Source organism: Lepidochelys kempii, chromosome 6 (assembly GCF_965140265.1).
Source record: "Lepidochelys kempii isolate rLepKem1 chromosome 6, rLepKem1.hap2, whole genome shotgun sequence".
Lineage (NCBI taxonomy): Eukaryota > Metazoa > Chordata > Testudines > Cheloniidae > Lepidochelys > Lepidochelys kempii.
Genome location: NC_133261.1, coordinates 38,615,003 through 38,642,976, shown reverse-complemented (window position 1 = coordinate 38,642,976; position 27,974 = coordinate 38,615,003). Strand labels below are relative to the sequence as shown.

Genomic DNA, 27,974 nt, shown 5'->3' with positions numbered 1-27,974 from the left:
TTGTTATTCTTCTGATAGCACTAAAAATCTCCGCAACATCAAAGATTTTTGAAAAACTGGTAGAAGGGTTTTGTCAAAGAATTTTGCCCACTGCATTTTACATTCTGAATTTTACTGCTGAAAAAAAAGAGAGAGATTGCTGCACATAATCTAGTATATGCCAATATATCCAGACATCCAAATCAAGACCACAAATTATAAACAGTTTCAGCAAATTGACTTGAGTGCCTTTGTTCCTCAGACGTACATCTTCCGATTGCTTACAAGAGCAGCATATACTAACCACTAATACCGCCATAGCCAGTACTGGGAAAGGAAGTTATTGAAGCCTGGATTTCCTGCATTCAGTTGTAGCCAAGAACTGTGTGGCTTGTATAGTGGTTTCAGGAACTGACTCATCTAATGATTCATGGATAAGATACTGGTTTTAATATGTTTTTGATCATAAAACTCATGAATTCAAAAACCAGTCTGAATGATGCTTAATTTCTATTTTAAAGGAAGAAAAATATTTTAGAGGAAAAATATTACCTAAACAATTACAAATGTTTTTCACTATACACCCATTTTTACTTTCCTAACAGTGACTCAAAATACATCTACAAAAAATGCCTCCCAAATTAGGGGCAAAAATGTGACCACCTTCCAAGAGAATGCTGACAAGGAATTCAAAAGCCACAATCCAAACCTAGTATCTTTGCTGCGATCCTGACCCATCTAAACTTCCCAGAAGTGGAGGACAGGTGGGATATCAGATGTATTTTTAGATATCATCCCCCCACGTACAAAAATATCTACAGCCACATTTTAATCAACAAACTCTAGTGTTGCTATTGTTGATACATGATTTATGTAACCATGTATAATCGGGGACCAGCTGGTGACAGTAAATTGGGGAAAGTTCCATTTTCATAGCACTGCAATGATCAATCTGAAAGTAATGGCTACAGTGCTAGTCAACTGGATCTTAAGCTCCTGAAATCGTTTGTGCAAATACAGAATTTGCAGCCAGTCATCTTTTTATTTTATTATTTATTCCATAGAGGAAAGCATGTTTGCTAAACTATCAAAAACATTTTTGCTTGCAACAGAAATCTCATCAGTTCGCTGTAACCTGAACTGCCAGCCTCTTACCTAAGAAACAGCTTGAGAGGGAAGCTTAATTCTGCTCTCATCATGTATGGAAAAGTACTGGATTACTTTTTATTTCTGAATGGCAACTGTAGCTACACACATGCGGACGTAGAGTGTCGGAGGGGGTGTTCCTTTGCCTTTGTACACATTCAACATGCACAGGACTCGCACAGAAAAAGAAAACAAAATGCAAGTTGCTTTAAAAAAAAAAAAGCAGTTAAAACAGTTGACAAGAAAAGGCCAAAGTGCGCTCAGTGGCTGGCAGTCATTTTATGGCTATAGTCCTACAGCAGATTTACTTAGATGACGTCAGTGGCTCCAATCCAGCTTTTTCTTTAGTAGCATTTACCACTTGCCTCTTGAAGCCTCCACTATGCTACAGAGCAGTAGACCATAATCAAAATTCCCTTTGTGAAATAGAGTTTACCTCAGGGCACAGAGGCCTTGCTAGCTGAATTGCAGGCTCTTCACCCCGTGCTGCATGCCCAGAAATAAATAACCTTCAATACTGTACTTTCCTTAATAGAGAAGAACCATTAAAAGCAGCCTGTTACCTAAAAAAAAAGAGGATTATTTAATTTGTTTCCAAAATCTCACAGGCCAGGACATTAGTTAATTTTCCAAACATACCATGATTTATAATAATTCTGTTACTCTTCAGTCCTTTTCTGTATTGTTTCTAGAGGTTTTGCAAGACTGAGTTATGTGGCATTGTTTTGCTAACAAAACATATAACTGATACTGCAACCTAATAAATAGGAACTGGATATGTAAAGTTGCATATTTTAAACCTTGCCTTTACAATATGCCCTTTCAAATCCATATTTTGTAACTGAATAATGGGCATGCACTAAACATTCCAAGAAGTGATGAAAGAAATTACTATACATAAATAATAGTAAATTTACTGAATGAAATAGATTTTATTTGGCACTACGGATTTGCTATTGCACAACAAAAACTGTATCCAAGCAAGGGTTGGGAAAACCCACTTAAGTAGATACCAAATTAACTCAAACTTCCTGGGTTCTAAAATTTAACCACGAAAATCAAACCATGTAAAGACTTGTCTTACTTGTTAAGAAAATACAGATGTTACATTTTAATTGTCCCATCAGTCCAACATGGGAGATGACAAGATGGGTCAGTGGACTGAAGACTGAATAGCAAGCCGTTCATCTGTAAGCACTTAGATACAAAGGGTGATTCGGGCATTGCAAAACCCAGTGTTGCAATTCCTAACTTTTAGGGGCCCTGCCACCTCACAGAATCCATAGCCTGAATTAGGCACCCAGGCTCCCTGTACAATCAATGGGGAGAGTTAGGAACAAAAGGGAATTCACAAAAGCCAGCAAGCTGAGTGGGAGCCACCTAAGCTAGCCAGTAAGAAACACTGAAGAGGTGGGGGTATCCTAATCCCTGCCCCCAAGGGGAGCTAGGAACCTAGCTCCACTTGGGATTCACAGCCATGAACCTCCTCCTGGAGTTAGGTGCCTAAGCCAGGTAAACCCTTTCTCAAGGGAAACTGAGGCGATCCACTCCCCCCTTATGCCCTGGTAGTTAGAATACTCAACCAGGATGTGGGAGAGCTGGGTTCAAATCCTCACTATATCCTATAGATCAGAGGTTAGGGCACTCACCTGGGAGATATGGGTTTAAGTCTCTAAATTATTTAGAGGAGGGATTTGGACCAAGGTCTTCCACATTCACTTGTCATTTGGTATAAGCAAACCTCTGAAAATCTGCCCTACATACATCAGATCAAGTGAGGGATTACTGATCAAATCTGTACCAGGTTGGAAGTTCTCAAAAGTTGTTACTAGCTCAGCAGAGAGGCCAAAGGCAGGGAATTATGCTTTTACTACTAAAGGTGTCCCATCAAGTTAGTACTCAGGCCATTGTGATGGGGATCAGTCAAGGGTCGCTGACTGATCTATACTTGGTCTGTAAATATTGTCCTGCTTCCTGCATTGTCAATCTACCACATTCCCTGAGAACTATTTTAATTTAGAATTGGTTTTACAATTACATTGTTTTTAAACTGCGATTACAATACAGGAAGCAAGATAGTGTATCCCTTCTCTTTGACCCCTTCTAGTCACTGAAGGGCAGAATCAGTGAATTGGTTTAAATGTAGGGTATAAGTTCCTCTGGGCAAGAACCTTATCCTCTTACTGCTCAGTAACATGTCATGAGCACCAAAGGCACTATAAACAAAGTAATGCATGCTTAGAAATAATCAGTATTCGAAAATAACTGTTGTGATCAGGACTGGCTAAAGAGACCAGATGGAGAAAGCATGAAAGTAACTGGAGAAGAGAACTGGGGTGGGCAGAGGAGAGAGGAAGGGAGTGGTGAGACTGACAGAACAGGAAAAATGGCATCTCACAGAGAGAGTGCCTAATAAAGAGAAGCCCAAGAGCAAAGAAATGTATGTAGAAAGAGAGAAGGGGAGCCAAGAAACAGAAGACAGAGACATGGTGCCCTTTAAGCAAAAAGAGAGATGAAGCCATAGAGGCAGAAGCAGGAGAGGAATGTGTGACAAGGTCAGAAGCAATGCAGAAAGATCCAACCCTGAGGACATCCACCCAGCTTTGAATGGATGACTCTGTTAGAATTGTTATTTTCCTGCTGCAAGAGGCAAGCTGATTAGAAAAAACTGAGAATGAAGGAGTTTCCACAGAGCCTTGCAGAAGGTTTTCAGTCGATCTTGAAAGCAATATTCAAAAGATCTAGTCAGTGCCTTGGTATTAACCAACAAATTTTGCCAGGCTGATTTGTTTTAAGAATAAAGATGGAATCAGGGATGTGGGAAATGAAATGATTTTCAGATGTTTACAGAATACTTTAAAACTGCAAGTTAGTTGCAGGACACAGTTTTTGTTTTTTTAGAAAGGAAATTGTTCATAATAAAAGAACACCGTATTTCCTTTCCATCATTACTAAATGCAAACCTACACACACTATTTTTTAAATGGGGGGCGCACTCTCCATGCTACTGTGTGAATTTACTTCCTGTTTTCTTTTAGTCTGCTCTGACATTTTCTCATGTCAAGACTAAAGCAGCATTCCCAAATTATAATCTCATGACTGAAAGCAAAGACAACAATGTAAAGAATGCCCTGGCTAATTCCAAAAACAAGCATTATTGTTCAACAGCATCACTGAGATTCCACCAAGGGAATAATTGTGATGCCTATAAGGTTAAGGAATAATCTGGCACCAAAAATACCCAAAGCCCATAGTGGTTGGTGATTCAAACATGAAGCATATCAAAACGCTATTGGTAAACTAAATTAAAGATAGCTTATCTGAAGCATATACTAGCCATATGGTGCCACAACTTCTGTTGCCTGTTGCTGGCATAACAATAGGCTACTGCAGATTTAGACTGGAAGCACTATTTGACAAACTGTCAACAGCATTTTTTTAAGAGCTCTAGGGCAATGGCTTGCTCGTCTATTTGCATTTTTTTTAAACAGGTGAACAAAGAGTAAACCAGATGTCAACTTTAGAAATCGAGTTGCCTGGTTTGGGAGATTTAACAGAGGCAGACATACTGCTACAGCTCAAATCTAGACAATGAGCTTTTCTAAAAAACACTCTGGCCTAGGGGAGTGGCTATTTAAAACACTTAGCTTCTTTTATTTCAGCACTATGGAAGTGAATTCTGCTCTTAAGTGCCAGCTCAAATGAAGTCATTTTGTTTCACTGGGGTTTTCTTTGCATTTTAGCAACGTAGCACGTACTGTAGTAAAAAGGGTAAGACGTGATCTTTTTTTTTTTTCAGACTTGTCTTTTCCTTTTTAAGCTTGAAACTTGATAAACAGACAAACCTAATGCTGTGGTCCTTACAAAACAAACAAGCAAAAAACGCACGTGAAAGGATCATTCAAGTTTAAGTTAAATGTAAGTTATTTTCCCCTCATTTAAGAACTTTTAAAGAGGTTTGAAAGAACTGGAATTTTTACAACCCTGTCAAATGCCATAAAGGCAAGGTGTGAATAGTGATAGATAAGGATGATTTACAGTGGAGCCACAGCAGAAGTGACAGATTCACATCTGCTTTACACTGAAGAATCATGAGGATCTCGTACTCTTCCTTTTTTTTTTTAATGCTGCAGTTATATTTCTTACCTCTGCACTGTTTCAGAAAGTGTCTTTTTAACAATATGGTTATCCACTTACTTCATTTATCATTTCAAGAAATGTGACAAAATAAAAAATACCGTTTATCAATAGGAGGTAGAACCACCTAAGGTATCCAATTATGAAAATGTGTTTTGAGTTGTGTGTGTATGTGTGAGAGTGAGATAATGAGATACATAGATAACTATCTGTTCTAATAATCTTATTTACTTTGGTAGCCAGTTATAGGAATACATGTATTTTTTTACTCATACTCAGCTAAGTATATAGCATTTTTAGATTATCTTTTCAAGTTGTTCTTGAACATTCCAGTTTAAAAAAAAAAATAAAAAATCTCCTTTCATGTTAAGTTGCGACTGCACTTGAACTCCTTCCAAAAGCCAGAGCTGTACTGAATTATGATAATTAGAAAGCTGTGTGCATAAAAGGCAGCACAGTTGATGCATTTAAAAAAGTTCATGCCAGAGAATATACGTTCAATATGTTCTCACATAATTAACATTTCCCATCATTAGCAGCAGTTTTCAGTTTATGTATCTGTAAAAACAGCAGCATTTGTCATTTTTTTAGATTCTCGGTCAATAGCATTTTAATCGTTTTACCCAAGATCCTGAATTTTTCCCCCCTCCACATACACTGAGGTTCCAAATTCTGTCTTTTGAAACCAGAGATGTGCTAGCAAACAAACTTTCATTTTGGGTTTATATGCTTCTGCTACAACCTACAGTGCACCTCAGACTAAAATGTCTAATGAAGACCTAATAAGAGCTAAAAATCTAAGAAAGCCACTTGGACCCATACGACAGGATGCAGAAGTGATAATCATGTTGTTCCAGTAAATGGAGGCTAAAATTCAAAGAACAAGAAGTTGTAGACCTTTTATTGGACTAGCTCCAAAATAAAATGGGCTGCTTTTGGGGAACCTTCATATAATTTGGAGGCGCTGAGAAGGAAGATCTGCATCTCCGCAATGAGTATGAAAGTTCCCCTGAACATTTCAAACTTTAAATGGATTTTCATAATGTTCTTGATGAGTCTACAAAAATGCATGCAACAAATAAATGCATACAGTACAAGATTAGTGGCTCAGTGTCCGTGGAGCAAACATACTCTCCCTGTGTAAGACAGCTAGTCAAATAAATTGTTATGGATTAGACTGTGGCAAAGACTTGTAAACAAACAGACAGTTCTGCTTCACAAAGATGACATGGTGGCCTTTTGTCTTTGACAATATATGTTTTTTAAAGTTGCCTAACCTGTTTTCCACAAAAGGTGAAATCCTGGCCCTACTGAAGCCAGTGGCAAAACTCCCATTTGACTTCAGTGGGATCAGGATTTCACACAAAGACCTGTATGCATCAGAAGAATTAAATCAGCAGAGTTCTGTCTGTATTTCTAAGTGATTGATTTGGGTGCTGGAATTTGGAACTGGTGTTTCAGTGCACTGAATTAGGCGCTTTTTATGTTTTGGAAATGAGCAATCATAAAATTCAAACACAAAATTACGCAAGGAAATAATATTCCTTCCTCGTTCCACTTACAGAAGTCAAAGGGAGTTTTGTGCAAAAACTGAAGTAAAGGATAAGGCCCTACGTGGACGATTTATTACAGATTTTTTTTTTTACTTTGCAAAACATGTCATTAGTTGTGGCCTAGAATCAGTTGGCTTTACAAGAAATAATGTAATTGATTCATTCAGGTGGCACAGGCTATCATTTAAATAGTACAGTATTTGTGTAAACTGCAACAGAACCTCTAATAGCACTCTGCAGCTTCCCCTTAGCCAGCTGATTGACTTCTCAAGTCTGGCGCTGGACTAAAAGTTTGTCAAGCATAACTAAGCTTTACAATAGTAAATGATTGTAGTTTAGCAATATACAACCTTCATACTCAAGGCAACTAATAATAATTTCCTTGCAAATTACTACAAAGTGACGAAATGGTAATTAAATCCCAAACCCTGTACATTTAGATCCTCAAATAAGTTATTATTTACTCGTATAAATAAAGGCCCCTTGCACAGTTGGTGCTTTCAGTGTTATGTTTGGATCTAACAAAGTTGGTGGAGTTACTGTGAACTTGCATCACTGTAAAAAAGTCAAACTTTGCCTAGAATCTGCATTTTCTGTCAAAACAGTACTGACAGGACTGATTTGACTCACTGTGACTAGAAATGCATCCTGTACATTTTATAACTAGGTTATCAGATGCGGGTACCCTGCTTAAGTCACTGCTGATTAATAAAGATGTAAAAACATAACTATTACTTTTTGATTTTCCATTTAGACATCAAATATCATACTATGCCAAAGGACATAAAGCATATGCTGTAAATATCTTAGCATTTGATACTTGTGTGAGTCGTCCCATTGACTTTAATGTAAGAGAGGGCCTGATTGTACAAACCTTTAAATTCTAAAATAAGGGAATAGCTTTCAAAAGATAGTGTCTGTGTTCTACCATCTTATATGTAATATTAGACATAAAATAACAATGTCAAAAAGAGGGCTGGATTATAAAAATGGTATATATCACAAAAGGTACATTCAGTTATATTTTTGAAGGACACAAATTTTAAGGCAACACTCTCTCCGTAAATAAATACACTGAAAACTGCATAAAGAAATTTAATATTTTTGGAATAATTCCATGTGATCCTTAAAAAAAAAAGTTATTTCTACTGAAACTAATCTGACTGCATAGTCATTTTGACATTTGGGTTTATTAATGACAATTATACTATATTACAAAAAATGAAGTTATTAACCACCTTCATCTTTTCATTAAGTAAAAGAGGTCTCTCTTACACTTTTGCTTCTCTGAAGCATTAAGGGTCTATAATAAACTATTTTTAATGTTCTGAGTCTTGAGGGACACTTTATAGTTTTGCTATAATCATTACTTTAAAAAAAGAAATTTAGAGTTCTTGCTTCCTCCTAATTGAGCTTGACTTTTATCAGTCAAAGACCACCAAAGCCTACGAACCACTCTAATACCATCCAAAACCAGTACATTGTCCTGGCACACACAGAGAGAGAGAGAAACAAGTTGCAAATTATACCATACATGTTGCTCACAAACACATACCACAATATAAACAATCTCAACTGGAAATTCACTGAGGGCCCAGTTCCCACTTACATTTAGATTGTTCCTTTCCACTCTAAATTAAACTTCATTAAGCAGAAGCTGTCCTTACTAAAGCTCACATGAAATCAAAATTTCTCCCTGCTTTACTCCTTGTGTACATTCTATTTTAGCCACATTCTGCGCTCTGACTGAGAAAGAAGTGTGCATAATGTCAAGCCATATTCCAAATTTGAAGTGATGTTGTGGTTTGCTTTTTGTGGTGTGAAAATATAAATATTTCAGCTAAATAGACCATTTGAAATTGTAGTTCAAAATATATTTTGTGTGCGTTTAATAAGAAAGTACTATTATAAAGAAAAACTATGAAGTACATCACTTACAACCAAAATATCTTTGCTTGATCAGCTGGTTTATATCAGCATCAGATAAAACACAGAACTACCCCTACTGCTTTAAAAAAATACATTAGGACCTCATTCAAAACCAGCACAGTAGAAAATATACATTTAATGAGCAATAATGAAAAAGAAACAGATCTGATAAAAAAAACTGGAAGTTTAAACATAATTCTTTCAAAAAGGGAACATTCTTTAAGCAGCTATAAATTAAAAATGTGTCCCCATACACAAAATCTCTAGTTTCCCTTTTTAAAGAATGTTTACTGCATTAATAATTCTGGCATTTCTATTTGAAATCCATATATATCATCCTCAAAAAATAAAGTAATGTAATCCTGGTGTCTGTATCATTTTTAATAGTTTAGTGTGTACCACCACCACAGTCTAATGCCCCTGTAATGGTATTCCCCAACTATTTATAGAGATAGCAATACACTATATACTGCATTCCAAATTTAGGATTCTATGAAAAATCCTGTATTTGGGATTAAATCCCAAAGCAATTATAATCACTAACTGTGTTATATTGCATTGTATATAATACTCCATGTTGTTTAGCTGAATTTTTCCACCGGATGCATTAAGTTAATAGATGTACATACCAAGATGGACTGTAGTAGCTGAACTTTCAGTAAAAGAATAGTGTTTTAAAATGATATAGCTGCTGTGTGTGACAATCTAGACAGGAAAAGCAAGTATCACTATACAAGCTAGTAATAAGCAACATTGTTTCCAAACTTAATCAATACAGAGGGAAAGGAATTTATTCTTCCCAGGACAGGAATACAGCTGTATAGCTACTTTTTTCGGGTGCTGTACCATCTCAGTTTGGATTTCATATCTATAACATTTTACATCAGAAAATGTCAGTGACTTCTGACATGCTTCCTGGCCCTGACTTTGTTAGATGGTGTTCGGTAAGGAAGTTTTAAAAAATCGGGAACCATTTACATTCAGAAAATGTAAAGCACAACTGCTCCCTAATATTCCAGCACTTATTGAGGTCACTTTTCAGTTCTTCAAATCAAAGGCAGGCACTTGTTTCTAATAAATTAACAACTCTCCTGAGAAACAGGGGTGGCTGGTATTTCATTGTTTCATAAATATTTTTATACAGTGATTCCATTCAATTTAAAACAGATTTCAAGAGAGGAGGGGGGAAACCATGAATGGGATTAACACAGGTAGGAGCTTGAACTTTTCTGATGGATGAAAACAGAAATCTCTTTCTCTTTCTTTTTGTTTTAATTTTGTTACAAAGGCTGTAATATAACTTTTCCCCTCCCCCTTAAAAGTGTACTTCCTTTGCAAATTTTACTTCTGTGAACAAAGGCTGCCTTTGGATCAGCACCGTGGGCATCTGCAGAACAGATCTCTTTAAAAGGTTACGGATAAATAAATAACCCTATGGTTCCTACCGAAAGGAAGTTTTCCAGGCACAATCTCTTCAGTTTTGTTGTAACCGCGACTTTGTCTTTTTTGGATACAATATTTCTGCTGACTCCCGAAAATTTTCCACTTGAATGTGCAATTAACCAGCAGCAGCAGCTCTGGAGAAGGAGAAGAAGCAGCAAAAAAGAACATTCCTTCTTTCATCTTTTAGAGGAAAAGAAAAGGGGGGAAGGAAAACAAAACTCGAGGCACGAAACCCAAGAGCTCTCTCGATTCAGAGCGAGTCACTTTTGCAGGGCACAACGCTGGGAGAGTTTGGATTATTATGAGGATTTTATTTTGCAAGCCACGGGCCGCTCCTAACTTCTTCCTTCTTCATGAAAAATGTGAAAAATGTCAAAGATTTGTGTGTGTGTGTGAGTGTGTGAGCGAGCGCCAGGCTGCAAAGCAGTGACTCAGGCAACTAAGTGAAAGCAGCAGCAAGGAGCAGAGAGAGAGAGAGAGGGAGAGGGAGAGAGAGAGAGAGGAACAGGAGCAGCCGCCTGTTGCAGCTCTGGCTACAACCCCAAAGCAGCAAAAACTCCATTGGAAACAACTTCTTCCCCCCCTCCCCAAGTCCCTTTCCTTACCCTCCTCCCCAGATCACCTGCAGGGATTGGAGGTGGGGGTTGGGAGGAGAAAGAGGGGGGCCATAGTTGCCTATGTAGCTCTCCAAGCAAATAAAAGGAGACCCCCCCCGCTCCCAGCCACACAAAGCAAAGGGAGAGAGATGAGCATAGCAGCAGCTCCCTCCGAGCAGCAGCGACCACATACTCGTACATACACACACAAAACTTACCTCCACTCCACTCCACTCCCCACCTTTGCAACCACCACCAGCTCTTTGCAATGCAATTGCAAACTTCGTCCAGCTCCCCCTGGGCTTGGGTTGCTATTTATAGCCCCGTGTTTATTTTTAATCTGCAGTTTCTCTATTTATATCTAGGCTATAGCTGGCTGTTTGCAGGATTATTGAATCCCTTCAAGTGATTAGTTACTGCCCAAGCCGGTGGCGGGGCGGGCTGGGCTTTCGGATGGGCTTGTGCGGCGCGAGCGATGCTAAGAATGTTCGGAATGAGAGAGGAATGAAATGAACGCGAGGAGCGGACTCGCTACAGGGAGGTGGAGTCTGGGCCCGCATCATGCAGGGGATGCAGGGGGGAGGAGCCAGGGAGCAGCTGGTGACCTCATAGGAAAGTCCAGGCGGGGAGGGGGGTTAAGGAGGGAGGAGCCATGGGGAGGGGAGAGATCACATGGGGAGGGGACTGAGGGGGAGTCACAGGAAAAGCCACCTGACGCTGCAATGGGATATCGCACCCATGCCGAGGCATTTGCAGCCAGCCTCGAGAGCTCGGGGCTATGCACCGAGGAGCACAGAGTTGGAGTTGGTTTGCAGGGCGGAGGACTGCGCCGAAAGGGGGGGTTCATTGCAGCCTGGATTGGCTTTGCTCTAGCTGGGAGGGTCCAGGCACTTTTAAGAAGAGTCCCTGCAAACTTTCTCTGGTTTGTTTCTGCAGGTTTGCACAGTTTTGCCTACAGCAGAGCTCAGATACGTACCGAGTGAAATCAGAGCCTGAAAAAGTTTGCAGGAAGATCCCCTTCAAATCGAAACCCACGTGAATGATTTCAAAGTTACAGGGGAAAACTCAGCCCAGCGTTTGGGGCATTGCCGGAGTTTGGGGTCAAACCCACTGGCTTTTTTTTTTTCTTTTTTCAGAGTTGATCTGAAATAATAAAATGGTCCCCGTTTCTGGGTTTTTTTAGGAAAGTTTTGCACAGCTTTAGTTTTGAGGCCAAATGCTACGTAGGTGTCTTTATCTTTCTCATATTAATGCAATCCATTCCTCCAAAATACATTCCCTGGAGCATTACTGTAATACATATCTTTCATAGTTAACAATCCGAGTTCCTTATGGAAATAGTTGCTGAGTGCAGGCTAAGCTGTTGTGCTTGTGAAAACTTGTATATGCAAAAATAAAATGGGTAACTGGATGCTTCAGTGACCCTTTGTGAAAGAAATTGCTTCTTTTATATGTGCAAATGCCATTTTTATCCACCTTTGAAGCTGCCCAGCAGGGCTGCTACTTTCTGAGAATAGCCAGGATGAGTAAGAAAAATTGCATTAGGACGTCAGAAACATTGCAATGTGGCATCATTGTGCAGCACTAACATGTTCACATCGCAGTACAACATCCTGGTGCGCTGGTCTGCTGGTGGGTGGAGTTCACCGTCTAAATTCCATCTGTTATATTTTAATGCAGCTGCCCTGTAAAATTCAGAATGGATGATGAGTTGTTTCTCTCTATATACACACAATGTGTCTTTTTTTTTTTCTTTAAATCATTCCATATTCCTAACCACTGACACTCCAGGAGAGCCACGCTGTTCTGGCAGGCGCCGTTTTAGCCATCATTCGCTCATGGCTGAACCAGGGACTTCCAGAGCTAAAGGCATAAGGCGCTATCACTCGAGCCAGGCTCTCAGGGCGAGAGCTGTGACTGGTTCATATCCTCTGTGGATCAGGCACAAAGGGATGCAGAACAAGTACGGACCTGTGGGTTACATTGGCAATACCAGCTCTAACCTATTAGAACTCCACCACACTGAAAATCAGTCTTGTAACTAATAGCAAGTCCCCAAAAAGAACTGGTTGGACATTTCTGAACTTTTTGAGATATTGGCAAAAAATGGGGAGGGGGAGGAAATTGCACAATTTGGGGAGGGGGGTGTTCAATTTTTAACCAACTGCTGGAAAATTTCACTTAAAAAGAAAAAGAAAATTATGTTGACATTTTCCTTTTCTCCCCATTTTCAATCAGTTCTATCATCATGTTACTTAGCTGGTTAGGCCCAGATCCACAAAGGTAGTTAGGCCCTTAACTTCTATTGATTTAGGAGCCTAAATACCTTTGTGCATCAGAGCCTTAGTACCTATGCAAATTTAATGATTCATAATTGCAGGGTGACTAAGCTAAAAGTCTCTGCCTAGGCCCTAAGTTTATTTTACTAGCTGTGTCCTGAAGCCTGAGTCAGTCAGAGTAGAGTGCTAACTCCTAACATAAATATGGTAATGTGTTACCCTTTCTCCCCTAACAAACCTGACTCAAGAGTTCTTTACTGAATATTACCTGGTTATAGAAGTTACCTCAAACCAGAGATGAAACAATTTCTTCCTCCATGTCCACTGGATTTCCAAGGATACTTCTCAGAAATATGGCACCAGTTCAGTGAGATGTGACATTTATCTCATAGCATGGGGCTTACAGATAAAACACCTTAAGTATTGCTCATGTGCTCCTCCATGTGCAGGCCCCAGAAGAGCATTGTAGGTACACATGAAAGGGAGATGGAGAGGATTTGGATCCTGGATTATCAGAGCTTGAAAACTCCACGCACCTCTAGAAGTTCTCCTGGGGGAGCGCAATCAGCTTCTGCAGAATCTAAACTCTCATCGGGGGTGGATACAAGGCAGGGGGGTAGTTTCTTACCCTTATGGTTGTGGACCAAATATAGACCAATGCACTGTCATTGGCCTGAGCCTGCAGACAGACCACCCCAAAACCTCAGCTGCCATTCAGAGCCTTCTCAAGCAGCAGTAGAATGAAACTGACCTCATCATTCCTGTCAATTTCTCTGCTGACCAATAGATGCAGTGAAAGTTGGCAGGATACTGGTTAGCTTTCAACCTTCTTCAACTTGGCACTCAAGTTCTTTGCAGGAAAGGAGGGCTCTAAAATCAGAGACTGGGGAAAGTCTAGAGATCCTACCATCCCTACCCCACACTAGCAGTAGCCAGGCGGCTGTAGATGATAATGGGATGACCAGAGAGAGAGAGAGAGAGACAGAGAGGATGCTTCTTTTCAAAAGCCTCATAGAGTTGAGGTAGAGAGAGCTTGATGTTTGACACTTAACAGATAATGACCGATATGGTATATGGAATCACTTCCAAAAAGCATACATCCCAGATCCTGAAGTCCCAGTAGAGTTGGGATAACCAGATTTTTCAGAGTAAAAAAATGAGGACACTTGTCCTTTGTGGGGTTGGGTAGGGTCAGGCAGGGTCAGGCATGTGTTCACAGTAGGGCTTTGTCAGCTGAAGAAGAGCAGAGAAAGAAAATAGCAGCAGCTCCTATTCTCCAACCTCAGCCAAGTAACACTGCTGTCATGTGAGGGTAGACTCGCTTGGACGCTTACGGGGGCTGAGGTCAGGTAACAACGTGGTGTGGAGGTGATCTAGCAGGCACATTTGTGCTCAGCAAGCCTGCTCCCACAATCTGTGCTCAGTGATGAATGGCTTCTTCAGGCGTGCAGGGAATTATGAAAACTAAGACTCAGGGACATTGGGAGAAACCTGAAAATACGGACGTTTCTAGTTTCCAGAGACACATGCTCATCCTAAATAGGGCAGAGATGTGAAAGAATGTAGAGATACCGACTAGGGAGTGGGAGATATAGCATGGGGGGAGGGAGAGAGAGAGAGATTTATGGGGGAAGATAGTACAAAGAGAGAGAGATGGCTAAAAAGATAGAGGCATAAACATACTCTAAGGGGGAGGGAGACAAGGAGAGAGAGACTAGGGAAAAGGAGGGGAAAATGTATGAGTGAGGAAGGGAAGGGAGGGGTAAGGAAGAGAGAGTAAGAGCAGGACGTGGAGGACTTGAGAAAGGAAAGAAATGAGAGCATCTCGGGAAGAGGGAGAAAAAGAGCAATTGGAAAAAATATTATGAAGGCAAGAGAGAAAGCAATAGTAAAAAAAGAAAAGGACGAAGAGGCACAAAAATAAAAATTGGAGCTGGAAGGAGAGAAAGAGGAATAAGGAAAAGGAAGGAATAAGGAAAAGGGAGGAGAAAGAATAAGCAAAAGTTCACACAACTTTAAGTTTAGAAAATGTTTATTTTGTTTACTGTCATTCTTCCCCTGGCAAAAAAGGAGTTGTGGACTTTAAGTCCTATTGGGAATGCAAGGAGGGTGTGTGTGTGTGTGTGGCCAAACCACCTCTTTCTTCTTCAGTCTGAACACTGGTAGTAAGCATAGGAGAAATTGTCAAACAATATTGTTCAAACACACTGTGCTCTTAAGAGTTTCTAGGAGGCAGAATCCAAAGTGTGCCGAAGGACAGAGGGTTCAACCCTAAGATAGGTCAGTGAGAGATAATACAATGAAATAGACTCACATGGCAAACTTTGGAAGCCGAGCCAGATTTGGAATGCCCCAAAGTTCAGTGGTGTTTGGATCCAATGTTTTGGTTTGGCCCCCTAGAAAGACAGGCTCCATTTGAAAAAATTGAATCTGAATTCTGATTAGAAAGACCCCTAAACTCTGAGGATGTTTAAAGCTAAGGTTTTGACGCAGGTCAATCTCTAAAAAGCAACAAATGAAGCCTCAGAATCAATGTGTTGTTGAACAAGGCGCCCGTGAAAATACTACAGGGCAGCTGTAATATGACGGAACAGCTTTCTACATATTATAAATCCTGCTGCTGAGCTCTGTAAAAGCAGCAGACAGTGCAAGGAGTGAGAACAAATAACAGTTCCGTAGTGAACTATAACAAATGAGTCTAGAGGCAATCAGAACCCGGACCAAGGATTCAAGGTCCCATTGAGTTCAAATAGTGCGGACTGGAAATATATAATTTGAGATGATTCCACTTGCTCATTTCTAAAGGTGAACTGATAAGCTTTTAGAATTGCCATGACCTGAGTTCAGGGTTGTGTGCTTCTCCATGGATCGAATCACTAACACTGCAACAGTGCAGCCCCTATGCTGCGTTAGTGGAAACAATGTTAGAGGAGCATCTCACTCCCTCTGTCCTCTAATTCTTTCAAAAAGGAAACATTCTTTAAGCATTTATCAATTAAAAATATGGACCCATACACAAAATCTCTAATTTCACTTTTCAAAGAATGTTTACTGCATTAATAATTCTGGCATTTCTATTTGAAATCCATATATATCATCCTCAAAAAATAAGGGAATTTAATCCTGGGCTCTGTATCATTTTTAATAGTTTTAGTGTGTCCCATGAGCACAATCTCCTCCTATCCTCTAATACTAATCCAATAGAGGAGCTGGTTGAAAAATGTTTGCAGAATTGTTTTTTCTATTTTGCATCATAAATTTTGAAATGTTGCACAATTATGTAACTGGTTGCGGGGGGGGGGGTGTGACAGGATACTAACTAACATTAAATGTTGCAGAATTTCCTTTCTAATTTTCTTTGAAATTTTGAACTTTTCAACATTTCCCAGCTCTATTATTAAGCATTTATATAGTATGGCACATCTTCTGTGCACTTTAGGCCAGATTTTTACAGGTATTGTGGCCCCTGAAGATGCAGATAGGCAACTTGTGGAATTTTCAAAGCACCTAAGCTTTCAGTGGGAGTTAGGCACTTTTGAAAATCCCATTAGGCACATAGCTGCATATTTAGGTGCCTAAATACCTTTAAAAATCTGGCCCTTCACTAATTTATCCCATGCTGTTTTAGGGCCTCATCTTGGAATCTGGCATGTAAACTGAGTGGCCAACTTGGAAGTATTTCTTGTCCTGCTCTAGCGTTCCCCATTTTCCAACCTCCCATGCTCTGAGACACAAGGTCCCCAAATCCTTCAAATGATATTAATAGGTGTCAGGTTTAATACAAATAAGAAAAAACAATGAGTACTTGTGGCACCTCATAGACTAGCACATTTATTTATTAAATTTACTAACAAATAAGAAGTACTTTTTTGCACAACATACAATTAACCTGTGGAACTCATTGCCATGAGATTTTGTGATCACCAAAGTATAACTGAGTTAAAAAAATAATTAGATAAATTCACAGAGGATAGGTCCATCAATGGCTATTAGCCAAGATGGTCAGGGATGCAATGCCATGCTTGGGGTGACCCTAAATCTTTGACTGCCTGAAGCCAGGAAGAGATGACAGGAGTGGATCTCTCTAAAATTTCCTTGTTCTATACATACCCCCTGAAGCTCTGGTACTGGTCACTTTTGGAGACAAGATATTGGGTGAGATGGACTGTTGGTCTGACCTAGTATGGGAGCTCTTATGTTCCTCCTTCTCCCAGCAGAATCATTTATGGAGGATGGGATAGGATTTGGTCTTTAAGTGTTAGTGATCACAATAAGCCAAATCCAGCCAAGTCCCTACTTGGTCACTACTCCATTGACTAGGCCTTATTGGCCAAGTAAGGATTGCTAGATTTAGCCCTTTATTTGTAAGCACAGAGACACTTTGCACAGGATTCTAACACACAATTTCTCTTTACATAAGCATGAGAAATACACAGAGTACACATCGTATAGAAGAAAACAAACACCCTGAATGCAATGGCCCCCACTCTAGCTTAGCCTTCTTTTGGGGGTCCATGGGGGACCATCTGTGATCAGGTAGGCAGAGTCCCCCCTACCTCATTAAGCTCCTTCACCAACTTCCTTCATCTTGAGCTGGTAAAAATGGCTGAAAATGCCAAATAGATCTGCCCTTAACCTTTATAACCTTCTTGTCCCTCTCTCAGGTAACTCCTGGATCTGCCTTCCTAGGTGACTTCATTGCCAGGCAACTTCTTCTCAGACAAACCAGTTCTCCTGGTGGAGTCTAATATCCCGGATGTTTGCATGTGAACAGAAGACCATCCTGGGTTAACAACCCTTTTTTCGCAGCCCTGTATCACTACACCTTGGAACTTCAGTACAACATGTAGGCAAAGAGACCACAGAAAAGACAACTAGCCCCCATATTCAAAATGGAGTTTGCAGTCTGGTAAAGATACATACTGAGAGTTCATAACCTCACATGGAATTCATATATTAAACAGACAGATTCCCAAATCATCACACCATGAGGCTGAATGTCAGTCTTGAGGTTCTGATTGTTAGTATGGGGTTAATTCTACTTGGAAGGTGGTGCAGGCAGGGTCTGAATGATGTCCTAATTTATTTGTATTACAGGAGACTGTGACTAAGAGAATGATTCTCTGCCAGAGAAGTCTGGCACTCAGTAGAGTCCTATTGTTAGCCCCCGCTGAGGATAGAATTGCTAGCATTGGGTTTGGCACTGCAGATGGGAACTGTTTACCCACCTCCACCCAGTATTTCCTTATGTTGGTCTATCCTACTCATCCCATCATCTGGTGTTCTCTCTATTCAGTGGGCACAGACAGTCACCCTGACTAAGGTTACTTCCCTAGAATGACAATTTCCACCCCCATTCCTACACCCAGGGAACATCCAAAGTGACCTCAGCAGTTGGATCTGTTGTCTGGAAACACTTCCAGGTGAGCGCACATCTGGCCAAATCATCCCTCCAGGTGAGTTCTGCAGCAAGAGAAAGAAAAAAGTTTAGTTGTTCAAAACAGGTAATCATTTCTTCTTATGCCTCTTTTTCAAACATTCAAAGTGAAATGTGAAAAAAAATTGTTCCTGGTTTATGAATTGCGGGGTGACATTTTTCATGCTATTTGATTAGCATACCACAGAGGTAATGCCGGCAGCCTTTTTACCATCTGTGTCTGGCTAAGATGCAACCTTTCCTTGCCGGGGTGGACCATGTCATTATAAAAAAGACGGGGTGGCAAACAGGGGGTTCTTTAGAACTTGCTCCTCCAAATGTGATGACCTTCAGGGAACACAGCAAAAGACATCTGTTGGAGGGAGCGGAGGGCATCCCACAATGATGGACTGAGGACGAGCTTTTTTGTAGGTGGCTCACTGGCAGAATTCCTTTTTGAATGGTTTTGTTAATGCTGATAGGATTTTGTTGTAGTAATTATTATATGTTAGGGCACCTAGAGCTTTGTACAGGTATCTTTTTATTATTATTTAAATTGACAGAAATAATTAAATGGTCTAACCAGACAGCTTTACCCCTGCCAAATTTCAAAGGCCTGTTGCAAATAATGGAGGTGTTACACATTTCAGAAAAAGGTTGCAAGAATCGGAAAGTGTTGGGTAACCTACGTATAAATGTCACAACCAGCTCCCTCTTTACTGAACCAAATTCTGCACTCGCAATTGACTTCAGAGAGATCACATGGGGCATAAAGTAGTGCAGAATTTGGGCCTATTCATTTATACCCTACTTAGTTTGGATGCGTGCATTCAGTGTAATACGAGTGTGGCACAGAAATGCTGGTAAAGAATTGAACTTTATTTCCAGCTGCTACTTATCTGACCTAGGTCAGAATTCCAAAGGTTAATTCCCCTATCACAAGGCTGAGGTCAGTATATATTGACTCGAATGGTTCCTGTTACACCCAGCTCCCATAAAGTCACGTGCTGATGGCAGAACTTACCCAAGTATTGAGAAAGGCTACCCAAAACTACTGACCCAAGGAAGTCAGCATCCATGGAGACAAGTATTCTGTGTTCTGCAGAACCAGTTGACTGGAAAATAAAAACCAAAGAAGGAAAGATTTTTAATCCTGTTCCATGCAGAGGTAAAAGTTAAAATAGACATCTATCAGAGTAATAGCCACGTTAGTCTGTATTTGCAAAAAGAAAAGGAGTACTTGTGGCACCTTAGAGACTAACCAATTTATTTGAGCATAAGCTTTCGTGAGCTACAGCTCACGTCATCGGATGCATACTGTGGAAAGTACAGAAGACGTTTTTATACACACAAACCATGAAAAAATGGGTGATCATCACTACAAAAGGTTTTCTCTCCCCCCACCCCACTCTCCTGTTGGTAATAGCTTATCTAAAGTGATCACTCTCCTTACAATGTGTATGATAATCAAGGTGGGCCATTTCCAGCACAAATGCAGGTTTTCTCCCCAACCCCACCCCCAACACACACACAAACCCACTCTCCTGTTGGTAATAGCTTATCTAAAGTGATGACTCTCCTTACAATGTGTATGATAATCAAGGTGGGCCATTTCCAGCACAAATCCAGGGTTTAACTAGAACGTCTGAGGAAGGGGTCGGGGGGGGGGGGTTGGAAAAAACAAGGGGAAATAGGTTACCTTGCATAATGACTTAGCCACTCCCAGTCTCTATTCAAGCCTAAGTTAATTGTTTCCAATTTGCAAATGAATTCCAATTCAGCAGTCTCTCGCTGGAGTCTAGATTTTTTCTGTTGTAATATCGCAACTTTCATGTCTGTAATCGCGTGACTAGAGAGATTGAAGTGTTCTCCGACTGGTTTATGAATGTTATAATTCTTGACATCTGATTTGTGTCCATTTATTCTTTTACGTAGAGACTGTCCAGTTTGACCAATGTACATGGCAGAGGGGCATTGCTGGCACATGATGGCATATATCACTTTGGTGGATGTGCAGGTGAATGAGCCTCTGATAGTGTGGCTGATGTTATTAGGCCCTGTGATGGTGTCCCCTGAATAGATATGTGGGCACAGTTGGCAACGGGCTTTGTTGCAAGGATAGGTTCCTGGGTTAGTGGTTCTGTTGTGTGGTATGTGGTTGCTGGTGAGTATTCGCTTCAGGTTGGGGGGCTGTCTGTAGGCAAGGACTGGCCTGTCTCCCAAGATTTGTGAGAGTGATGGGTCGTCCTTCAGGATAGGTTGTAGATCCTTGATAATGTGTTGGAGGGGTTTTAGTTGGGGGCTCAAGGTGACGGCTAGTGGCGTTCTGTTATTTTCTTTGTTAGGCCTGTCCTGTAGTAGGTGACATCTAGATACACACACAAAAAACTTACTGTGTATATGAAATTATATCAAACACATGACAGAGGCAGATAGAACAAACTGAACACTGAGGCCTAGCTAGAATATGATCTGTATTATTTTGCTTTTATTTATAACATTCTCCATTCACAGCACAGCAACCCCACATAGTAAATAAAGTTGGGAGAAACCAGAAGTAAGAATGTTGAAGGACACATCAACAGAAAAGTGAAAAGTCAGGGAGGATATGTTCTCTCGTCACCTCTTTCCCTTAAAAGACTCAGACAATGATGTCTACTAACAAGTAGCGAGGCTCTGCTGGCCATCATTTTTCAGAGGATGTTAGCTGTTTGTAGTACTATACATTAATTTGTTCCAGGCACCTGAAAAGTTTAGGTTCTGACCCTGTGAGGTGCTGAGCTTTCATGACGTGGTCCCTGATCCTTTACATGGGCTTAAAGGAATATAGTGCCACTGCTTAATAAGCCAGATTTCACAGATAGTTCTGATCTGATCTGTGTTTCGAAAGGAAGTCTGTAAAATCAAAGCTTGAAAGATTCTGGAGGCACTGTGGGCCAGATTCTGATGAGTTATTCCAGATTTAGAAAAAGGGAGCTGATCAGAATCTGGGCTCCACTGTTCATTTTAACATGAGGGTCTCTTCTACTACTGGTTTTCTCCTCTGATCACAGAGTAACAAACTACATTTGAATTTACACCATCACTCATTTGTCTTTAAAACAATTTGTTTAGTCTATGGGGCCTCTTTTAAACAAAAACTCAGAATTATGTGGCTCTGCAAGCTCCAGTGAATGGACTGGCCGCCAAGAAGCCTCCTCCAATTGCAAACTGGCTTTTTTGCTCATGTGCCTATGATTCATTATATCCTGTATATATACAGGTCAAGATACAAGTCTCCTCCATGCCGGAGCATGAAGTGGCTCGCACAGATGACGAACCAGTGATCCTAACAGATATGCATCAAGAAAAGCAATGTTGCCAAGAGACGGGGAGAAGCAAACTCACCAATTTCCTTTAATAGCAGTACAGGCTTTACTAAGAGGCTGTGCCAGAAGATGGATGCAACTTGAACTACTGGATAATTTTTATCCTTTGCAGGAGTATAGCATGGTGCCACATTTTCTACCATCTGGGCAGCTTCCAATGCTCCATGTAATCATGACACCTGTGAAGAGAAGAATCTCAAGCTTCTAAACAACCATGTAGGTCTGTATCAAATAGTATGGTGGTTTGTGATCTAGTAGTGGACAAATGTCTACCTTAGACTGGGAGACCTCATTTCACTTGTGACCAAAGGCAAAATTTCAACCGAGTGAACTCAGTCACTCAATCACATACATAGCCTCATATGTTAATTGTTTTTCTCTTAATCCGAGAGAAATTAATTAATTAATATGTAATTGTTTTACTACCAGTCCATGATATTGAAATTTGTCAACAGGCCTTGATTGATGTAGTAATACTTAACATTTCTGAGGGATTTTCTTTGCTCAAAGAACAACATGCATTAACCAATGAATCCTGTGAGGTAAGGATTATCATCTCCATTTTATGGGCCTGGGGATTGATGCAGAAAGGTGAAGTGATCTTCCAGGGCCTCATAGTAAATCAGTAGCAGAGACAGGATTAGAGCTCAGCACTGACTTCCAGCTCTGGGCTTATTTCTCCAGGCCACCCTGCCTTCCTACGAGCATCCCACCTACCACACTACCATACCCATAGGCCCTTTTTGTCTTATTTGTATTTAAACACAAATATATACAGCACTTCACACAGTTGTTGTCATTTCTTGTCACTTTGAAGTTTCCGGCCAGGCCTCAAGACAACTTCTACTTGTGTGAGTGCAGTTTTTTGCCCATATATCATTGCATCCACAGTGAACTGCAAACATAATTGGGAGCCTTAAACATCTAGCTACCTATTAATTTATTCACCTAAGTCCTGTTCATTCATTCACGTCAGTTCATTGTTGTGCAGAATTGCAGGCTCAATTCATTAGCGGTCATCACTGAAAATCAGGTCCTAAGTGAGCCTTAAGTCTATGGTGATAAGCGCAATATGAGAACCTGAACAGTATAGAATAAAATGGATGCATTTTTATTGTAATTAATTGCCTAGTGGAACAGAATCATTTCAGAATTCACACCTCTGACTGTTGGAAAGAATTGTAACCTAGAATGATTGTACTGTTAGCTACAATAGAGCACTCATCAGCATGAACATTATTCCAAGTACATATAATAGGCAGTAGTTTGATTTATTAACAATAATTGTCTCATACACGCAGTCATAGATAAGTGAAGGCTTTCAAGTCACTTTTAACTGCCAAAGGCAAGCGAAAGAAGAAACACCTGATTGTAGTTAGACAAAGTTAGAAACCAGTAACCTGTATTCCCTAGGCAGCGTTTCTTCATCTAGTCTTGGCTACATTGGCAAATGGATGAGCTATGGCACAGCACCAACCCCTGCTAAATACCATTTTAAACTATGGATTTGTGAATATTCCAGTGAAGCCCCTGGTCTGTCGGAGCTTAGAACTCAGGTGCAAAGATTTACCTTGGTAAAAACTCGGGCATAAAGTTTCCTCTGAGAAGGGTGCTCCCCCCACCCTCCCTTTTCCCCTATATTTTACACAAAGTGGTTTAGCTGATCCCAGCGTTAACACTGTTAATAATTAAAAAAAAAAAATCCAGGACATACTATATGTGCTGGGAATGTAGGCTGGTGAAAAGTCACGCCAATGTGGAGAGTCCAAGCAGTGTACTTACTGGCAAAGCAGCTCTGTGGGAATCTGCAGAGCAGCAGAAGGCATCTCCATGCTGGTACTTCTTGGAGGGCAGTGATGGGTGAGAGCCAAGGGAAAGGCCTTGAGAATCCATAATTATGTGGTTCCAATGTCACTAACACCCAACACCAGCAACACAGAGGAGCTGCAACTGTTGTTTCTTTCCATAGGCAGCCATTGGATGGGGAAATCCACTACTAGTATGACAGCCAAGCACACTTCACTCACATGAAGTCACTTTAGTTGTATCTGGGGAGAAATCAATATGAGAGTAATAGTTTCTCAAGCACCTAAGTGACTTAGAAGCCTAAGTACCATTTTCAGAAGTGATGTAGGCCTTTATGAGCCTCAGTTTCATCAACTTTCAGTGAGATTTAGGCTCCTAAAGCTGTGATTTTCAATGGAAGTTAAGAGTTATGTGCTCAGCTCCTTGAGCAGCTAGACTTTTTTAGGTTTCTTTGAAAATCCCAGCCTAAGTGTCTCAGATACTTTTGAAAATAAGACTTAGAATCTTAGGTCACTTAGGTGCTTTTGAAAATGTCACCCAATATTTTCTTAATTCACCCTTGCTCTTATTCTTAATATAGATTTGCAATATGTTTTAGCAGTGTATCAGTTGGTGTCAGTTTTTTTCCTTAGGAGTGAAGAGAACTATGGTAATGGTCCTTTTTCCAGTCTGCACATATCTAATATCTCTTTTTCAGCAGTACAGTTCTCTGTTGGATGTCTGCAGATATTGTGCCACAGGAGTTATGGTGACATAAATATGAATTCTACATATGGAATATGGATAGGCATCCAGAGTGCAACGCACACAAGAGAGTTTTGCCCTTCATTACACACCTTTCAACATCCAAACCTGCCAATGTGTGACATAAGCCATCAAAATGTGTAGCAAATGAATGAACAGTGTGACATATGTGTCTACTTTGCACCATAATTGACAAATTATGATTTATTATTAACCTAAAATCATGTTTTAAGGATGTTTTCTTATGGTAAGATTCAAGTAAACTGGTTTTGCAGTCTGTAACTGTGAGGGGGTTGGGCAGGACAGGGCCTGTAGCAGATTGCAGAACTGGTTTATTTAATGCACAGTGACAGAAAACAGTCTTAAAAGTAGGTTATAGTTAAAAAAAACAGGCTGCCAATTTGGCAACAAAATATAAGTGCTGCATATTTTGGCCAGTTGTGGCCCAAATGGGATTTTGGTGAATGGATCTCTCCCCAGACTAGTTTCAAAGTCAACTCATCCACTCCCCCTCCCTACAGATGCATTCTACCTACCCACATTAACCTTACCCTTCACTTCCTGCAGTTGGAAGAAAAATTCAAAAGGGACTTTTTTGCTCCCTCATTGACACTGCTTGAGTGTCCATCAATGAAAGGTTTGGGCAAATGAAGCACCATGTAAAGATCGGGGGGATTATATGACCTTAGTAAGCTGCCAGGAGACAGGAAAACACTCTTGAACAATTGTACGGACCTTCACCGGATGCTGACACATGGGGAATGTTTGGATGTCAATGATAAAACCTCTATGTCGAATTGGACAACATCCAGCACATTTTGCAACACGGAAAGCACTCTCCACTCCAAGTTCTGCAATTCATTCATGATGCAGAGCTGAAGGACACTTTTCCTAATGTGTGGATAGTGTTGAGTATTCTGCTTATGCTGCTGGTCACAGTCGTGAGTGGTGAGAGCAGTTTTTGGAAGCTCAGGCTCATTAAAATATATCTTTGATCGATGATGGCCAATGAGAGACTGACATCGCTTGCTATTTTATCACTTGAAAATGCACATTGGCCAGTCTTTGGATCTCTCTGACACCATGCTTCAGTTCATGCGGGCAAAGCGACCTTTTGAACTAAAGGACTAGGATTAACATTCTAAGGCTGTCACCTACTGTAACACGATTTAATAGTAGCCCACCCAATGGTGGTAACATATCAATTTCTTGATGTTAGTACCTTTCAGTTATTCTTAAAATTAAAAAGTTTCTATAAGCTTAGAGAAAACATTTTTTTTATTTGCTTATATATGACATGAATAAATATAGATTTACAGATCCTAGCATGCAAATTTATCAACTTCTGTGACAGGGATAAATCATGCATGAAAATCGTGCATCAAAGTTGCAAAATGGGCTACATACGCAATGAAAAATAAGGTATTCAAAAGTTTAACAAGTGGAGCAGGGAGGCGTCAAAGACACTCCTTGCCTGGGGCGCCACTTGGTCTAGGGCTAGGCCTGGCCATGGCTGTCAATCCAGAACTTTTCACCATCACTCAATTCTCTAAACAAACATATCTTTTTTATAATGTTATTGTTACTGCAGTTACTGTAAAGAAAAGCAATACAATTCTATGTCGTAAAAAATATAGTTTACATTGTTTAGCTAAAGTGTAAGCAGTTATCCATGGGGAGAAGGCCTTTTTCATATAGGAGGTACTTAAACAAAACATAATGAAGAACATAAACTCCTGTCATGAATATAGGGGGAAGGGTAGCAACTTTTATGTATGCTTGGCAGCTGTACTGGATTGCCTTAGCGGTAAAGGGTTAAGCAGTTCAGATAACCTATTTGGCACCTGAAAGAAGATATTTTCAACTCTTGCAGGGGAAGGATTTGTTTTGTTGTTCTGTGGGTTGTTGTCCTGTTCCCAGACAGAGGGAAAAGCCAGCAGGTACACAATCTCCCAAAAACCATACCTGAAATAGTTCAACTAAAACCACAGAAACTGTAAGTAGGGCAAGAAAATAGTTAGCTTATTTTTTGTTTTGGCTTGTGAATTTTTCTGTGCTAAAGAGGTAGTTTCATTCCTGTTTTGTAATTGTGAAGCTGAGCCCAGAGGGGAATCCTCTGTGTTTTAAATCTTTTTATTACCCTGCAAAAGTTATCTTCCATCCTGCTATTGCAGGTGTGATTCTTTTACTTTTTTCTTTTTAAATAAAGTTCTTCTTTTAAGAACCTGATTGATTTCAGTGTCCTGAAGACAAAGGGTCTGGTCTGTGCTCACATTGCTAAGGCAACTGGTTGGTATTTTATTCTCAAACCTCCCCAGGAAAGGGGATGAAGGAGTTTGGGGGGATATTTTGCGGGGGTAGGGATTCCAAGTGACCCTGAATATTTTGTGTAAATCACTTGGTAGTGACAGCAATATCAGTTGAAGGAATTAGTGCCTTAGAGAAGTTTTAACCTAAGCTGGTAGAATATAAGCTTAGGGGGTCTTTCATGCGGGTTCCCACATCTGTACCCAGAGTTCAGAGTGTGTGGGGGGAATCCTGACAACTCCTTAGGTAAAATTTGGTTTATTTTAATTTTTATATGACTCATCTGGATGGCAGGACAGTTGTACTGACTGTACAGGGTTTATTTTAAAAAGTCAGAAGTACATGGTCATGTGGCTTTTAGCTCAATACACATTTTCAGTGTGCATCCGATGAAGTGAGCTGTAGCTCACGAAAGCTCATGCTCAAATAAATTGGTTAGTCTCTAAGGTGCCACAAGTACTCCTTTTCTATTTTCAGTGTGTGTTTCAAGTCTGGATTTAGAAACGACCATCTCTAAGACATAAGGCAATGGCAGACATCCTCACTTGCACCATGCTCACCGTTGGAGAACTATTTTATTGTTATGACACCCATCACAGTGATGTCTAAATACAGTGAACTTGGCTTAGATTGAGTGCTTAATTAAAAGAACAGGAACACTGTGCTTCCCAGTGAGAAGAATAATCAAACTGAGAATAATCAGCTGAAAGCCTTGCAACTCTTTCTAAATGTGGTCAGGTTTGTACATGAACATAACGCCAGCAGGGGTAAGATATCATGGAGCCGTCCCTTCAGCTTCCATGAGTGTCACACTTGGACAGCCAGGTCCAGAGGAGCGGAGGCTGTTCAATGGGTTGGAGAAGGAGAGATGGTCTTTTAGGTAACTTGGGCCTACACGGGTTTGGGCTATAGGGAGAACTAAAGCTACTGAAATGAAATTGTCCATGCTGCATAGTTTTTGGCCGAGCTATTGAATTACACTCCTGGTGCGCTGCTAACGCAGGAGTCGGACAGTGACTGATATAAGCAGTCTTATGGTAGGTAGTGACTAGCACTTTGAATTTCACCTGCGAGTCTACTGGCAGCTAGTGCCCTAGGCTTGCGTGCGGTCGATAGTAGCAAATTAGTTTAACAACAAAAGGTGGGGAGCCTGTCCTAAAAAAAAGTCTGAACATTCTGATTCTCTTGCTTCTCTGCATGGTGCTGCTCTTGCTGCCACTACACAATTACTTGCAGTAGAACAAGGGCAGCACTGTAGAGCTTCCCTTGCC

The 27,974-nt window shown here is 40.4% G+C and overlaps 1 protein-coding gene across 7 annotated transcripts in view; it reads right to left on the bottom strand.

The window, feature by feature from the left end:
- The window catches only part of TEAD1 (TEA domain transcription factor 1), a 205,267-nt gene extending 194,176 nt beyond the window's left edge, over positions 1–11,091 (bottom strand). For 3 of the 7 annotated variants that reach the window (XM_073347630.1, XM_073347634.1, XM_073347633.1), the window contains exon 1: positions 10,190–10,653. In XM_073347630.1, the coding sequence (XP_073203731.1) occupies positions 10,190–10,367 (178 nt within the window). In that variant the 5' untranslated portion in view covers positions 10,368–10,653. Of the gene's footprint in view, positions 1–10,189; positions 10,654–11,001 lie in introns of those variants that run through there. The other 4 variants (XM_073347632.1, XM_073347635.1, XM_073347636.1 and 1 more) reach the window with 2 other exon arrangements.
- Positions 11,092–27,974: the final 16,883 nt, after the last annotated feature.